General features: G+C 37.7%; 1 protein-coding gene across 1 annotated transcript in view; it reads left to right on the plus strand.

The window, feature by feature from the left end:
• LOC114053684 (laminin subunit alpha-1-like) overlaps positions 1 to 17950 on the plus strand; it is a 195071-nt gene extending 177121 nt beyond the window's left edge. Inside the window, exons 59-63 of the mRNA XM_027876800.1 lie at positions 1023 to 1181; positions 1682 to 1835; positions 5704 to 5837; positions 10697 to 10919; positions 17590 to 17950. Coding sequence (XP_027732601.1) covers positions 1023 to 1181; positions 1682 to 1835; positions 5704 to 5837; positions 10697 to 10919; positions 17590 to 17750 — 831 coding nt within the window. The 3' untranslated portion in view covers positions 17751 to 17950. The remainder of the gene's footprint in view (positions 1 to 1022; positions 1182 to 1681; positions 1836 to 5703; positions 5838 to 10696; positions 10920 to 17589) is intronic.
• The last annotated feature ends 263 nt before the right edge of the window (positions 17951 to 18213 follow it).

Consider the following 18213-nt stretch of genomic DNA (forward strand, 5'->3'; position numbering starts at 1 on the left):
CATCAGTTAGTATAGTAAATATAGAAGTAGCCAGTATAAGGTAACAATAAATAGGAAATAGGAATTAAGAAATAGGAACATAGCAGTCACTTTCTCAAAACTGCCTCCTAAATTAATTAAAGCCATCCATATTCAGAGGCTATGTGCTCAATTTGGAGAAGTCAGCTAGGCCCCAGGATAACTGCCCCTTGGTCCCAGTAACAGCCCCTTGATCTCAATAATAACCCTTTGATCTGTAAGCCGCAGATAAGCTCTATACATGTACAATGTTGTGCAAATTTAATAACCCTAATCCGGCACTAATAACTTTGAGAGGATATTGATATGCTGATGTGCTAAGGCCAAGATGGAAGAAGAGTTAGGCCACAACCCTATTACAACCTTGTAAGAATGAGACCCCAAAACACCATCCTTCAAGTACTCCTCTACTTATAACGGGTGCATGCTACCTGAGTGCCCCCACTTCTGATCCACAGTTAGGTGGCTCTGTGTACCCCTCTCCCTTCTCCCTGTCTTTTCCCCACGCTGTCTGCCTCCTTCTCCTACCCCATTCCCCTCACTACATGGCTCTGCACTCTCTGTGCCTTATTAAAGTATGATTGATGCATTACTCCCCACTTGCTGCCAGCGTGGTCTTACCCAGCGATTATCCGAAGAAGTGGGCTTATTTGCCCTGACCCCTTTGAGGTCTCTTTCCTTAAAGCATGAACTGGGGGACCTAGACTGGGGTGCTTGTTCATAGTCACATCCCCCAATGAATCCACTGGAGGAAAGCAAAGGCAGACAAAGCAACTCAGAACCTCCCCTTATGGTTGGGCCATAATAAAACAAAATGAAAAGTGGTATTATCCTTATAAGGTTTTCTAGATCTCTGATTGTTAGGTAGAGTTCCTCTTCTGTAATTTGTTGGAGTTTGCTATTTCTGTGTCGTTCATGCAGTGAGAAATTACTGCCATTGTCACTAAGAAAGAGCTTGTTATTGTTTGCTCAGATTTTGTTTATAGATTTTGTTTAAATTTCAGGTGAAAACAGAGTATATCAAAAGAAAGGGCTTCATCACAATAGATGGACAAGAATTGACGATGGTGACCACCATAGGAGATGGTAACACCTTAGACGTGGAAGGAAAATTTTACCTTGGAGGCCTTCCATTAAATTATAGAGCCAAGAATATTGGAAATGTAAGAAGCTTCTCTAATCGTGTTAGCGTTGTGTCTCACTTGCAGATGTATTCACTTTGCATAGGAAATGAGTCCTCATAGCCCAGATCGGGAAGGCTCTTTTGAAAATTTTATTTTTCAGTTGCTTTAAATTGTCTCAGAAGGTGCCCAGCTTTCTAAAAGATGTTTACAAATTGCATGTTGTAACTACACCCTGAATTCTAACTAGTTACTAAGACTCAACTATTGGTTGTTTTGAGGGTAAAGTAACAATTTGACCAAAACTCGGAAAACATAAAGTTCTTTTGCAATTTATAATGGTAAATGAGCCCCATTCCCCCTCACATTCCTTTCACAGTAATTAATTGAAATAAATACAGAACCCTTTCTAATATATTAGCATCATAAATACTGAAACCATTATCTTTAGGTTCTATGCTAATGGGCAGTGCCATGGGACAGTTTCGTAAGGGCTTAGCTTGTAATCTGCTTCACATACTGCCATGTTTCTTTTGGTCCAGATTACCCATGGCATCCCTGCCTGCATTGGGGAGGTGATGATTAACGGTAAACAGCTCGACAAAGGCAACCCGATCTCCGCCTCTTCTGTAAATAAATGCTATACTATGGCACAGGAAGGTACTTTCTTTGAAGGGAGTGGATTTGTTGCACTTGGTAAGTAATATCTGTTCAGTTAATCATATATTAACCTACTAAGTGCAAAGCGTTATTCTAAACAGTGAGGAAGATGCAAAGATACAGAAAGTGTTTGTGTTCTAGTAGAAGGAAAATCTGTAAAATGAGCTGGATGGATTAGATGAATGTCCCTCCAGATCTAAAGTCTATGCATATAAATAACACAAACCATGACTTAAGTCTTCTGAGAGATCAACTAGTCCAATCCTCTCATTTTAAAGATGAAAAAACTGGGGTCCACAGAAGCTGAGTGACCACCACACAGTAAAATAGAATGGGATAATCACGTCGGATACTACAAAGTGGTAAGAGTTCAGAGGAGAAAAAGAAATCAGAAGAAGCTTCATAAAGTAGCGTGCATTTTGAGTTGGGCCTTGAAGGATGTGTAGGTAGGATTCCAATAGTATATAAGCAAAGGCACTAAAGAAAGGAAGTAAAGCATATGTTCAGGGAGCAGTCAGTAAAACATTTATTAAGCACCTAATATGACAGCCAGCAGTTCATCTCTTTAAGAATTTGTTTTTTTTTGGTGAGGCAATCAAGGTCAAGTAACTTGCCCAGGGTCACACAGCTGGTAAGTGTCAAGTGTATAAAGCTGAATTTGAACTCAGATCCTCCTGATCCAAGGCTGGAGCTGTATCCACTGTGCCACCTAGCTGCCCCTCTTTAAGAATTTTGAACAGTGGAATAACACAGGCTGACCTATGTGTGCATTAGAAAAGTTAATCTGGCCATAGCATGAAGAATGGATTTAAGGGGGAGTCTCTAGAGAGATTAGGTAGAATTCTATTGAAGCAGTCTTGATGAGAGGAAATGGGGGCCTGAAGTAGGGTGGTGGTAATAGGAATAGAAAAGAGGGGACAGAAGCAAAAGGAATTCTGTAGATCACTCATAGGACTTTGGTAGTCGATTAAATATGGAAAGAGTCAAAGAGGACACCCAATTCTCTAGGTTATATGACTGGGGGTAGGGGAGGGGGAACGATGGGTATCTTCTATTAAAAAGAATCTCCGGGGCAGATAGGTGGCGCTGGGGATAGAGCACCAGCCCTGGAGTCAGGAGGACCTGAGTTCAAATCCAGCCTTAGACGCTTGACACTTACTAGCTGTGTGACCCTGGGCAAGTCACTTAACCCCAACCGCCTCACCAAAAAAAAAAAAAAAAAAAAAAAGAGTCCCAAAAGGATAGCTGAAATTGATTCATGTCACCCCTCTGTGATTTAAAAAGTCAATTTGATCTTGCTAAGATATACATAATGCTAATTTTTATGCTGACCACAAAGAATGTGCAAGGCATTCTTCAAAACAGTTATGTAACGATGCCCAATTTTAAAGAATTTATATTCTTGGGCTGCTTGGAAGTACATCTGCTTTTTGTGGATCAGGATTTTAAAAGTCAAAATTGAATGTATACCTCCTTTCAAAGTGAGGCTAGAAGCACAGTGAGTTCTACTTATATTCTGTGTGTACCCTTCTCTTGAGAATACAGTGAAATCACCTTTGGATGTGTTAAATTTGAAATGCTGTCAGGATAGCCAGGAGGAAAGTTGAAGGAGATTTTTGCATTTGTAAATGTAAACTCAGGAGAGAGGTCAGGGCTGGAGTTATCTGAAGAGAGATGATACTTGAATCTATGAGAGTGGGTAAAATCACTCAGGAACAAAGTGTGTAGAAAGAAGCGGAGAGCCAAGACTGAAGAAGCAAAAGAAGGGGACAAAAAAGAAGAGATGTATTCCCAGAGTTAGAGGAAAAAGCAGAAGATTGCAGTGTAACAGATACTAAGGAGGAGACTATGACAGAGGAACTGGTTTTAAAAGTGTAGCGGTAAATGAGGCATCGAAAGAGAATGAAGATTTAGAAAAGGTCGTTGGATCTGGCAATGAATATGTCTCTGGTGAGATTTGGTAGGGGTGATAGGGATTTATGCTGAATTGAAAGGGAGTTTAGTCAGGAAAAGTAGAAGAAAGATAGGAGGGGAGATTAAAGGCATTTTTAGGTTCAAGGAGAGCTGATCTAGTCAACAGGTTCCCAAAGTGGGTGATACCACCCCCTGAGGGGTGCTGGAATGATCCAGGGCAGGGGTGGTGGTAGCCTCAGGTGCAATTGGGGGACATTGAATAAAAAGTAGGAGGCATAAGGAAAGAAGTGAAGATAAGAAAATTTTGAAAAACCATTCATACGTGTTTCATCTGTTGTGTAACAGAGTTAAAGTTGTAGTGATTACATTATTTTCTAAATAAACACACAAAATGCAAGTTATAACTGATCAGTGATCAAGTCCACGGATAGATCTTAACAAGCAAGTGTTGTTAGGCGAGTGTGTCATGCATTGTCAGTACGTCCAGCATGTATCAGCAGGAATATGTGCATGTAATGACTTGTTTACAATATACTATACGGTTACATGACACAATATTGCATCATCAAAATTTCAATGCAGGAAAAAAACAAATTTGCAATAAATTATTAAATTTAAGATGCATCATTTAAAAAGTTTATATTCTTTGAAATAACACAAATTTTTTAAAAAGTTAAAGGGTTAAAGAAAGTAGATTTCCAGGGGGACACTGAGTAATTTTTCTTTTTTGAAAAGGGCACGGTAGGCCAAATGAGTTTGGAAACTTCTGTTATAGACAGACAGGAAGGATGCCCATTGGAGAGGGAGAAATTGAAAATGTAAAAGAGAAGGGGATAACTGATCAAGCATCTAGCCCAAGGGTACACACAAAATATAAGTATAAGTCACTTTGTTTCTCCTCTTACTTTGAAAGGAGGTGTACATTTAGTTTTGATTTTTAAAATCCTGATCCACAAAAAGTAGATATTGTACTTCCAAGCTGCCTAAGAATGTAAATTCCTTAAGATTGGGCATCATCAGGTAATTGTCTTTTTCTTTTTTGCTAGGCAATGGGGTTATGTGACTTGCCCAGGGTCACACAGCTAATAAGTGTCAAGTGTCTGAGGCCGGGTTTGAACTCAGGCCCTCCTGAGTCCAGGTCCAGTGTTTTATCCACTGCACCACCTAGCTGCCCCTGTATAATTGTCTTGAAGAATGCCATGCACGTTCTGTATCTCAGTATAAAATTCAGTATTATGTAAATCTTAGTAAAATCAAATTAACTCTATTCAAATCATGTAAAGGTGACGTGAATCAATTTTTCTTTAAGCAAAGGGGTGCTCAGGTATTTGGATATTCAAAGTGAGGAATTCAGGGGAGGCACCAGACTTTTCCATGGGTGAAGATGAAAGATTCCCTCCTCTAGCTCTCATTTCCATACTTGTTATATGTCTATAACCAGGATAATATCCAATTAATAAATCTAGAAGCAGTAAGGTAATGAGATTAAATACTGAGATGTTTTCATAGGCAGCCTAGTTGGTATAGTGGATAAAGTGCTGACCTGGAGGCAGGAAGACCTGAATTAAAATCCAGCCTCAGATACTTATTAACTGTGTGATCCTGGGCAAGTCACTTAACTTGTGTCTCTCTCTGTCTCTCTGTCTCTCTCTCTCTCTCTCTCTCTCTCTCTCTCTCTTCCTCCCTCCCTCCCCCCCACTCTCCCCCCCTTCAGTTTTCTCATCTGTAAAATGGGGATGATAAACAACAACCTATCTGTCAGAGTTGTTATGAAGATAAAATGAGAATATTTGTAAAACACAAACCTTAAGGTGTTGTATAAATGCTAGCTATTATGGTTGCTGTTGTCATAGTGTAAATGACAGCGTGCATAAAAATACCCCGACATTCAGCAAAATAAACCAAGCCACCTCTTTATTCATGGAACTCTCTTGAACATTCTGCATTCCTCACATTCTATTCCATGATAACTTTTACATTTGTTTTCCAGTCAAAGAGGGTTACAAAGTTCGATCAGATGTCAATATCACACTAGAGTTTCGTACTACTGCAATGAATGGTGTTCTCCTTGGAATCAGTAGTGCCAAAGTGGATGCTATTGGAATAGAGATGGTAAATGGCAAGGTAAGTACTTGTTTTCTTTATGATGTTTTTATTCTAATAACAGTAACAGGGTAGTTGAGTAATAGCAAGAGCACATACAGCCAACTTTGATCATCTAAACCCCTGAAGGAGAAAAAGTTTTATTCTAAATGATAGATAATCTAAAACTTCTTTGCATTTCATTTAAAATGAAAAACAACAACAACAACACATAATTCCTTGTTTCTGACTTAATGGTACTATTTGAAGGCCAGGATTTGCTGCTTGGTAGAGGGAGAGGCATCACAGTTTACTACAGATGATCCAGGACAAATAAAAAGTGAATGGTAATGAAAAAAAAAATAGAGCATTCTAAATACAAGAAGACCAAAAAAGCCTAGGAACCAGTTCCAACAGCAATCACTTGATATTCTTGCCAAACAGAAATTAAGGCAGTCAATAGCCACATTAGTGTAAAACATTTTATATATCTTGTAGGTGAAAGATTATGAACCTTATAGGTGAAAGATTATGGTCATAAAACAGCAAAGAGCAAAGTAAAGAAAAACAAGTTACCTGAAAACTTGGGGAGAGAGCCAATAAAATCATATCATCTGGAGAATTTTTAAGGATAACACTAGAGGGAGGGAGGACAACAAACAGGTGAAAAAATGAAAAGATCTGCACAGATTTCTATAACAAATAATTTTCTCCATCAATGATAATAACATCATAATTCCTGAAATATTACATGGGGAAGTAGAAACAGCACTAAGGAAAACCAAGAAGATAGCATGAGCATCTGGAATAGAAGAATTACAAACAGAGGATATCTGTGCTAGAAGAGACAATTCTGAGGGTTTTGAGGGATTGATTTTCAAATATTTGGAATATTTTAAATATTCAAATTTCAAAAATTTCAAAAAATTAAGGATACAAAAACTAGGAGAAAAAGTGGTAGAATATCCATAATTATCCATAATTATTAATCTATATGCCTATCTTTCTGTCTCTATAAAATCTTTATGAGAATAATCTACATATATTTCAAAGACATTCTTGATGTAGGTATGAGAAAGACGAGAGAGATTTTCACAAACTATTTACTTTATTTCCACTTCTTGACAACCACAAAAAGTATTGTTATAAATATTTTGGTGTAAGGTATTTCTTATCAATGAACTCCTTGGGTATGGACATTGTGGTCACTTTAGTTGCTTAATTTCAGATTGTTTTCTAAAATGGTTGTACTAATTAGCAGCTCCACTAACAATGCACTAGTGCACCTAATCTTACCACAATCCCTTCAACATTGACTGTTCCCATATTTTGTCATTTCTACCAATTTTCTGATCTTGAGGTGAAATCTCAGGGTAGTTTTGATTTGCATTTCACTTATTAGTGATTTGGAACATTCTTTCATACAGTTGTTAATAGTTTCCAATTTTTTCAAGAACTTTTTATTCTTGGGGCAGCTAGGTGGTGTGGTAGATAGAGTACTGGCCCTGGAATCAGGAGGACCTGAGTTCAGATCCAACCTCAGACACAAAACACTCACTAGCTGTGTGACTCTGAGCAAGTCACTTAACCCCAATTACCTCTCCGAAAAAAAAAAAAAAGAACTGTTTGTTGTTATCTCACACTACTTATCTATTTGGGAATGGCTTTTTGATTTATACATACATACTGACATACATATGTTAATTATTTATAGCTCTTGGACAACAAATCCTTATATGAGAAAATGAATACAATTTTTTTTCATATTCAATAACTTTCTTATGCTAGATGTATTAGTTTTATTTGTACAAGCCTATCTTTTTCAAAATTGGCATTCTTCTGATGATGTTCACTGGCCACAAGTCATGAAATTCAAGTCCTCACAAATTTCGTATTAGTAGAATAGAAATCAAACTTGTCTTCTTTATTGAACTCTGACCTTGCTTAGTACTCATACTTTGTATTTTGGGGTACAGACATCTGAGGCCATGGATCTTATTGTTGGTTCCAATTTTGGACTTTGTCTCTGGTGCATTTCTGGAATCTCTACTGTTATTTCTTTTTCCTACAGTTGGAATTCACTTTGCTAGACAGATGTACCTGATTTCTCCCTTTACCTTTTTTTTTTTCTTACAGTCTAAAGCCCTTTTGATTAGATTTGCAAGGCTCTAGGCACCTCTAGGTTCCTTTTAGTAAAGCTCAGACTTCTTGTCCTAATTTACTATTTTTGATCAAGCTGGAGGCAAGGCATCTTTTCTTGCCTGACAAGTGAAATTCTTGAGAAGGAAATGGGTGAGGAATGCCATACATTAATTACCATAGTATATTTTAGGCTGTATGATATTAGTTGGAGGGAAACAAGTTTCTGCCTCTTTCATTAAAGTGTAAGCTCCTTGAGAGTAAGAATTGTTTTATTCCTTGCATTTGTATCCCCAGAACCTAGCACAGTGCCAGGCACATAATATAGTTGGGGACAAATAAATGTTGTTTATTGATTTAACTTTTTATGGCAATTATCAAGACATCATAGGGAATTACAGAGATGGGTCCTCCAGACCTAGAAATGACTTTTCACACTGGAAATAAAGACTTTAGAGCTGTATGAATTTCTAGTTGTTAGAACCTGCACATTCTGTTCTGTTCTAAATAGAAGTCCCATTTCACTGGCAGCTTGCTTTTGTTGAAACAAATTCTATGATTTATTTTGTATATAAAACAAAGTTAGCTAAGATTAATAAGCAGAAGAATACCACTATCAATCCAGGCTGCATCTCCATGTGGGTTGCTTCCCAAGATGGTTTTGTGGGCACTGTGATAGAAGCATTATTATTTCCAAGGCTCTTTTTGTCATGGTCCTGGGCTGTCTCCTCTGGGATATGAGGGAAGATGATATGAGGGAGGTGCTGGTTTGACTTGCCTGGTACTTACTACTTCCTATCTCCTGACTCTTGATGAGTTTGTAAGTTCACATAAATATTAGGGATAAAAATTTCGACAATTTCCATTTATAGCAGTAACATCTCTACTTTTGTTTGTGATAAGTTATGAGCCCTTATTACAATAGTGCATATCTACCAAATCTGCATAAAGATAATTGATTTAATCTTAGACTCGAAAAGCAAATATTCTTACTGTTTTTAATGAATAAAGTTAAATATTTAAACCTGTAAAATAAGGTAATTAAAATGGTTTTTGTTATGGAGTGAAAGGATGGAATCTTACATAAAACTGTAATTTATTCTATAAACTTGACAAATAGGATAAACAATGTGTTTTTTTACATTCTATGTTATAATTATCAAGAAAGGGGCATTTGTTGCTCCATGTTATGATGCTTGAATAATAGCAATAGGATAGAAACAGTCATAACTCACTCTCACAGAATATTTTATACTAAAAAGACATTTTGTACACATGAGCTTATTAGATCTCCACAACTGCCCTACATGTATTACTAATAGTCTCATTATAGAAATTAGGAACCTGAAGCTTAGAGAGGTTAAGAGGCTTATCTGAAGTTATACAACTAATAAGGACCTATTTCCAAAGAAAAATAATATTGCTAAACCTCCCAATAACTGGAAGAGTTTTCAGTAACCTATTCATAAGCCTTTGGTGTCAGCAAAGTCTGAGCACTGAGGGGAGAAGAAGATTGCAATTCACTATAATCCACCATAAGCATCTCCTTTGAACAAAGCACCTTGCTAAGTGCTATGGATATAAAATCTCTACTATCAAGGAGGTATTAGAATAACATCAGAAACTGCATTGTATATTCTGCTTTTGAGATACAGTATGTGCAAAGATAACTTAATACAAAGGAAAGAAAAAAGTTTAGACGTTGAGGGAAAGAGAATATGAATGGAGGGGACAGAAGGAGAGATGGAGGAGGAAGAAGAAAAGGGAAAGATCAGAGAGGAACAATAGAAAGAAAAAAAGAGAGAAATGGCCATTTCAGTTGTAGGATGATAATAGAATGAGACCAGAAATGGACTCAGAAAATTAACTGACCTGGTCTAAAGGAATAAACAGTTAGAAGAAGCCCTTATCAATCTACCTGCACCTTCTTTAAGCTTTTCAGCTCCTGATGCCTAGGTTCTGATCTTCATGAAGTTGGAGGTAAAACTCCAAGCCTTCTTGTGTACATATTGTGAATTTCCCAGTTACACATCCCCAAAGACAGTCTATTTCTAAGACTTTGATTTGAAAAGTAATATTTGCCAAATTCTAGTAGTCCTGAATCAATTTATACATAAAATTGAGGGTCCCATTTCAGGCAGAAAAAATTCACACAGGAGATGAACCAGCACAAAGCTGCATTAGCTCACCCCGCCCCTTCAGATCTACACAGCCAGGTAATTTCAATCATTTCAGAGCAACTTCAAGCAACTTCTACTTGCAATGAACTGGTAGGACCTGATTGCTGTCACATACTCCGGTTGGAAATCTTTTTCATAGCATGACCAATGCCATTTTTTTTTAATTTGGAGAGGGCACAGAAGCAGAATCTTTTTACAAGTAATTTTTCATGACTGGATATTTTATTTCAAACACAGTTTCCCTCTTCAGCAAAAGATTATGCTTTTATCTACTCTCAACAGCTAGGTGGCACAGTGGATATAGCACTGGGTTTGGATTCTTCCTAAGGATCTTGGAATCTTCCTAAGTTCAAATCTGGCCTCAGACACTTATTAGCTGTGGGACCCAGGGCAAGTATGTTTGCTTTAGCTCCTCATCTGTAAAATGAACTGGAGAAGGAAATGCCAAACTACTCCAGTATTTTTGCCCAGGAAACCCTAAATGGGGTCATAGAAAGTCAGATATGATTGAAGTAACTGAACAACAACAAAGAAAGTGATTTTCCCCAGTTTTTTTTTTTTATCTCTTGGTTGTTTTCTCAGGTTTCATTCCATGTCAACAATGGGGCTGGTAGGATTACAGCCACATATGAACCCAAATCTGCAAGTAGTCTTTGTGATGGAAAATGGCACAAACTTCAAGCCCACAAAAGCAAGCACCGGATTGTTTTAGTTGTTGATGGAAAAGCCATTCCTGCTGAAAGCCCACATAGTCAGTCCACATCTGCAGACACCAACAATCCCATCTACGTTGGGGGATATCCTGGTATGTATGGCCTTTTCTATCTTCCTTTTATTAAAAAAGACCATATGTATGTATTCATTTATATTATTGGATGAGAAGCCAATAGAAATTAACTCATTAAAACATTCATGAATTACGGTGCCCATTTCAATTATTAGGTTTGATGAAATTTAATAATGGATGCTATACCAGTTATGTTGGGGACTTAAGTGTTTAAAAAAAAAGACTCATTTTAGGGATAGAAAGGATCTTATATTGTTTTATAATAAACAAAAGCATTTTAGGTTCCTCTTTTGAACACCATCTTTATATGTAGAGGCTATTGTCCAGAATCTCTAGTTTTCCATATGGTATAAATTTTTGGTTTTAGTCAACTCTCAACAGAGGGATTATTAATGACACAACATCATCTGAGACAGATAGCATTGAAATATTTCACATGGTGATTTAGATATCTTTTCCTAAGTGTCTTCATCAATTTCTATAGAGAGAACAGCCTTTTCCATACATCTCCAAAAGTCATCTTTAAATGCTGATCATAAGTATGTAATCTTCCTGGAAATTCTCAATTATTTCTAATTTTCACATAAATTTAGTCATCTAGACTGAGCCTGCTGAGGTCCAGCAGCCTCTCTCTATAGTGCTGATAACTTGCTGATGGCCCATTTATTTAGCCATATTTCAAATCTGGCTCACTTCCTTTTAAAGAAAGCTCTGTCCTGTTGTTGGTTGTTTTTTTTTTAGAAGCCTTCTTAATTGACCCAGGTGCTACTAAGTAATGTTACCAGGCTGAAAACTGTTTTTTTTTTTTTAATTCCAAGGCTAAACTATAGAAATAGGTTGCCCCTGGAAATGTGTAATTGGGAGATTCAAATATAAATTCTACTTACACAATAGTGTCCTGACTCTTTCTATGATTCATTTCTGAAAAATTACTATTTAAAGTACACAGGTGTTCTAGGAAGAATTTCAAATAGTATATGCTAATAAATAAACCATTAGGTAGCTTTGAAAGTAAGTATTATTTGACATTAAGTGAACCAGTTAATTCAGCTTACACGGCATGATAGTCAAAAAAGGCATTAGACAAGAGTCATGTCCCAACTCTGCCGTTGGAAATTACTGAATCTCAGAGCTGGAAAGACCTGAGAGATTTTCTAGTCCAACCTATATTTGAACAGGAATCTGCTAAAATTCTCCAATAAAGATATCATCTTGAAGATTTCCATGGATGAGAAACTATTTTCTAAAGTGGGCTACTATACTTTAGAATGTACTTCATTACATCTAACCTATATCAGCCTAATAATCCTAGTTCTACACTGTAGGGTCAAGAAGAACAGGACTGATCCTTTTTATTCCCTGTCAGTTATTTGAAGACAACTATCATGCCACCCTACCGTTAGGCCAAGTCTGCTCAAGACTAAACATCGTTAATTCCTTCAGCCCATTCTCACAGGACATAGTTTCAAGCTCCTTGGCCATCTTAGTTGCCTTCCTTTAGTCACCATCTTGCTTTTCAACGTTTTACCTAAAAGATGGCAGTCCCAACTGGCTACAAAGCTCTAATATGGTCTAGTCATAGATTAATACAGTAGAACTATGACTTCTTTCTTACTGGACACTATGTTTCTATTCATGATTCTAAGTGATCACATTAGAATTTTTTGGTGGTTCTTCACGCTATAGATTCACATTCATTTTGTAGTTCACAAAATCCTCAGATCTTTCTCGTATGTATAAACTATTGTGTAACCAGGCCTCCCCCATTGTCCTCTTGCACAGTTGAATTTTTTTCTTCCTAAATATAGAACTATACATTTCACAGAATCACAAAATCTAAGAATGAAGGGGACTCAAGAGACCATCTAGTCCAGGGCTTCTTAAACTTTTCCCACTTACGATCTCTTCAGCATTTCTTAAAACTGTGGGTCACGACCCCACATAGGATGGTATTCTAGTCCAAGCCTCCCCTGAAAATATTGGGGAAAATATTATTTTTAAAATATTATTTTTAAATTATTTTTAAAATATTACTAAAAATATTATTTTAAAAATCACTTAAAAAACAAAGTGCCACAAATCATTCCCAATAAATAAAGGAATTAATAAACACACACATACATAAAATTTTTTAGAGGTATCTCCTTAACAACGTTGCCAATAAAGTGGTCATTCAGCTTTGGACTTCAAGTGAGTGGGGAACCCATTACCACGCAAGTTAGCTCACTCCACTCCTGGATGGCTCTGATTGTTAAGTTCTTCTTGCTAGTGATTTAGATATCTTTTCCTAAGTGTCTTCATTAATTTCTATAGAGAGAACAGCCTTTTCCATACATCTCCAAAAGTCATCTTTAAATGCTGATCATAAGTATGTAATCTTCCTGAAAATTCTCAATTATTTCTAATTTTCACATAAATTCAGTCATCTAGACTGAGCCTGCTGGGGTCCAGCAGCCTCTCTACAGTGTTGAACAGCCCTTCAATCACTCGAAGACAGCTGTAATTTTTTTCTGATTAGATTTGGCCCGTCATTCTAGCCTGTTGAGATCTTTTTTGGATCCCATTCATTCCTACACAGTGTTAGCTCTTCCAGCTTCCCGTTATTTCACAAATTTAATGAGCATGTCATCTCTTGTCTTCATTTGATTATCAATAACACTTGCTTGATGTATGACCTTGGGCAAGCCATGTCACCCCTTACAGCTTGACAACCTTGCCTTTTTTTTAAGGCAGCCTGGTGCAGGGGATGGGTTGCCACCCATGGAGTCACCGAGACCTTGGTTCAATCCTACCTCCCGATAGTTATAAGACCCAGGGGAAGTCCTTTCTGAGCCTCAGTTTCCTTTTTTTGCAAAGTGGGGATAATAATACAATACTTTATAGGGTTGATGGGGGGGGCTTAAATGAGAGAATCTATGTAAAGTGTTTCTGTTTTATTGTTTTTGTTGTTTTGGTTTTGTTTTGTTTTTTTCCAACCTCAAAGTGCTGTGTAATTAAGCCACTTTTGTTGTTCCTTTAGGGCTTAGATCAGGTACTTCCTTCCTTAAGCCTCTTCTGATCCTTCCAGTTGTTGGCTGTTTCTCTTGTCTCTCTGCCTTTCCTTTTCTCTCTACCTTCTTCCTCAAATTAGCATGGGTTTGCTTATATGTGGATGCATTCTATCTCCTCAATAATAATGATGATGACAATAATAACTAGCATTTATGTAGCCCTTTTAAGTTTGTAAAGTGCTTTACAAATATCTCATTTGATCCTCACAACTCTGGGAGGAAGGTGTTACTATCCCAATTTTACAGATAATAATAATAATAATAACAATAGCTAAAATTTATTAAATGTCAGGTGCTGTGCTAAGCACTTCATGATTATGATCTCATTTGACCCTCACAATTACCCTGGGATGTAAGTATTATTATTATCCCAGTTTTACAGATGAAGAAACTGAGGCAAACACACAGCTAGTGAACATGTGAGGTGGGATTTGAACTTGGGTCTTCCTGAGGATGGGTCCAGCATGCTAGCCACTGTACCACCTAGCTACCAGTAGAAAATAAGCTGCTTCACGTGTAACCTATATCAAATTGCTTGTCTTCTCAGTGTTGGCAGTGGGGGGAGGAGAGAAAAGAAGGTAAAATAATTTGGAACTCAAAATTTCAAAACAAATGTTAAAAATTGTTTTTACATGTAATTGAGGAAAAAATGAATTGTGGTGGGGGGGGGTGCGGTTACCAAGGTAGAACATTGTTTAAAAAAAAAAAAGGCTGCTTGAAGGCAAAAACCATTTGAATATTGGCTTTTTATGCCCAGCACCTTCCACATAGTAGGTGCCTGATGTCTGTTGAATTGAATTGAATTTGGGGCTCAATTTTTCCATCTGTAAAATGAGGAATGGGACTTCTATGGGACCTTATTGCATCAGTCAGTGATTATAATTTTCTTAAGTGACCAAAGTTGGACTTTGGGAGTTGGGTTGGTAAGAGTTGGGGGACCAAAACAAATACTCCTCCAACCTGATCGCCCCACTTCCAGAGTGAGGAAGTGGATAAATGTGTAGGGCTCATGTTCCCTAGCAGAGCCTGCCTGCTTTGCTCAGGGCATGGTTCCCACTGGACCACATTCTTTGGAAAGGTGTAGCTTTGGTGGCCATATTCTCTCCTCCCTTATCTCCCATCCCATCTTCCATCCCCCAAGAATGGCGATTCCCCAAGGGAGATGGCCCTGGTCCTGAGTGCGTGTTAGTCTAACAATAAAAGACTATAGAGCACTACAACATACACACTAGAGCAGGCCTGCACAACATGTGACCTGCAGGCGGTATGTCGTGCAGGCCTGTTTTACATCCTCTACATTTTTCACCGGCCACCTGAAATCCCTTGGCAGGCCACAAATGGCCCACAGGCTATATGTTCTGTAGGCCTGCACTACAGGCATGCTTCTGCCTCCATTGTTAGTCGCAATGGTTTCTTTAAGTTGGGGAGAGACATGATAGGATAGTGGAGGGAAGGGAGGCTGGAACCTTTGGTTCTAAAGCAATGACTACTACATCAGGTACCCACTCATCATTCACATCTTCCCATCGAATGAGCTCTCCTGGAGAATTCCTTGAGATTGAATAACTGCTAACACTCAGTCTACAACTTCCTAAGGGGACATTTCCCCAGGAGGAAGAACCCTGTGCCTGTCTGGGAAATCTTTTCCTTTAAGGAGGAAGTGGGATGTACTGGAGCCAGCTTGTATAGGCTTTCAAGACCTGATTGTTAAACTTCTAGTGTGAGCATTTACAACTTGGAAATTGGCAAATGCTACAAATCTAGATTATATGGATTTAAGAAAGTGATACAGAAAATGTTAATGATGTACATTATACTTAAAAGTATGTTGTGACTACATTTTATCCAGAGCTGGTCGTTAAACGTTTATCAGTGCACACACTCTTGGCAGGGATAACTTAGTAATTATGTTCCTAAGCATACCTTAGTAATGGGCGTTGGCCTTTGGGAATTGTGTTCCTAAGCATAGACAGGACTTTTTTGGGGAAACATAAGCACTGCTAGTTTCCACAGATCTACTCTGAGAATGAATAGGAAATGTATATGAGTAATTCATAAGTCCACCACCTTTACCAAACCTATTTCGAAACTCGACAGCAAGGTAGCTTATTTTTGCCCATGCTGATTTGCACTGCATTAAAAATGTTCCAAGCAACTGTTAAAATTGATGCTATAAACTGCTGTGTTGATGGGTGTTTTGAAACCTCATGTGTCATTTGCACAGTAGCAAGCTGGTTCTCTTGGGTGAATAAACATAATTCTAGGTATAAATTGGGCTTTTGGGGGAAGTGAAATAACTTGCATTCTACCAAATTCAAATCATAACATGAAAGATAAAAAGAAATTGCTAAAGCACTAAATCAGCAGCTATGATTAAAAAGCTTTGGGTGTGTGTTTATGTTGAATGTTTACGTGTGGCATTCTAGATGTCTTTTCTTCTTGGAATTTAACTCGTTGAGTGCTGAGATTGGGCGACCTGTACATTTTGTGTCATGCCTCTCAAAAGAAGGCTATCTGATAGACGTAAATCAGTGTCATTACTCACTACTGGACTCTGTCCTGGACCTTGTTCTTTCATTCTATCTACTTGTCCTCCCTCGTGATTTCATCATTTCCTTTGGGTTCAGTTATTTCATATTATTCCCTTCATATAGTCTCTGGCTTGGTCAAATTGGCCTGTTGGCTGTTACCTTGACATAACATTACACAGATGGTCCCCCAAGGTCTAGAATATACCTTTCTCTTATAGAATGCTTCCTAAAAGCTCAGTTCCTCCATGAATCCTCTCTTCTGCTATCACTTTGACACACGACGCCATTATTTTGACTCTGATAGCATTTACTTGTCTGTGTAAGTAGAGTCATAGGACCTGAGTTGGAATTCTGGCCCTGTTACTACTACCTGTAGGACCTTGGATAAGTCTCTGGTCTTTAGGTGCCTCATGTATTAAATAAGGGAGTTGACTGGATGACTTTGAAGGTCTGCCTCAATCCTATGATTCTCCCCAGTAGAAATAAGTCCTTTTAAGATCAGGGAGAAATTTTTTTTTTTTTTGGTCTTTTTATCCTCTGTCGCTAACACAATATCTTTCACAAAGGAAATAAATCTTCCATTGAATAAAATGAGTTAGTTGTTAGACCAAAAATATTATTATATTCCTTATGTGTTGCATGTTAGGGGCTCTTTTAACTTGGCCAAATTTGACTCCATCAGATTACAGTTTGAGTTCTAAGAGAAGCTCTTTGTCCCCTAAGCCATGCTCTTTAAATAAGAATACATTTCTGTATAGATTACTAACAATAATGATAACTAACATTTATTAGTAACAGCTTAAAATTTACAAAGCGCTTTACATAAATGATCTCATTGGACATATCTAAAGGTAAGGAGAGATATGATTTAGACAATGGCATTCAGCCATTCTTAGCTTTCATAACATTCATCTGCAGAACTCCAAAAGCCTTATGTTGTTGCTAAAGGAGGCAACGGACATGGCGGGGGGTGAGGGGGGAAAGGTGTCAAGATCTGGATGTGCAAATCACTTGTCTTGGGATCATTTTTATTTTGTGTCATTTTCACTTTTCTGCATTAGTCATTTCAGTAAAATTTGACAAGCTTTTATCTCCTTTTCTAAACAGCTGACACAAAGCAAAACTGTTTGAGCAGCCGCACCTCCTTCCGGGGCTGTATGAGAAAGCTCACGCTGATTAAGGGTCAGCAAGTGGAATCCATTGACTTCAGCAAAGCCTTTGACCTCCGTGGAGTCTTCCCGCATTCCTGCCCCGGGACTGAGCTCTAAATTCCAAGAGAAGTAGCTGGTCAGGGAGCATCTTATTATATTTCAATTGAAGGGAAATGTAACTGTGAACTCTTGGTTCACTTGTACTTTCCAACTCAGGTCAGATGTTTCTAGGGAGAAGTTTCTTATTTGTGTTTAAAACTAAAACCACTTGTACAACAAATACCTCTACTAAGTTGTCTCAAATGTTTATAGAATTAATTGGGTCTCTAAACAAATTTTGCTTAATCACTGTTTACAGTAAGGTGTTTGTTTTTTTTTCCTACTGATTACTTGACAGTATTCCATTTTCTTGTATATTGGGTTTCAAAAACAATAAATAATACTCCACAGTGTATAATAAAGGCAAAGTGAAATGCGAATGCTTTCATTTTTCATAAATCCCAAGTTTCAACTGTCAAGGAAAAATGACCAGCATCATCGAAATTCCAGCAGAGGGCAGAAGATGGTTGCAACATAATCT

Source organism: Vombatus ursinus, unplaced genomic scaffold (assembly GCF_900497805.2).
Source record: "Vombatus ursinus unplaced genomic scaffold, bare-nosed wombat genome assembly UNPS02014812.1, whole genome shotgun sequence".
In the NCBI taxonomy this organism is placed as follows: domain Eukaryota; kingdom Metazoa; phylum Chordata; class Mammalia; order Diprotodontia; family Vombatidae; genus Vombatus; species Vombatus ursinus.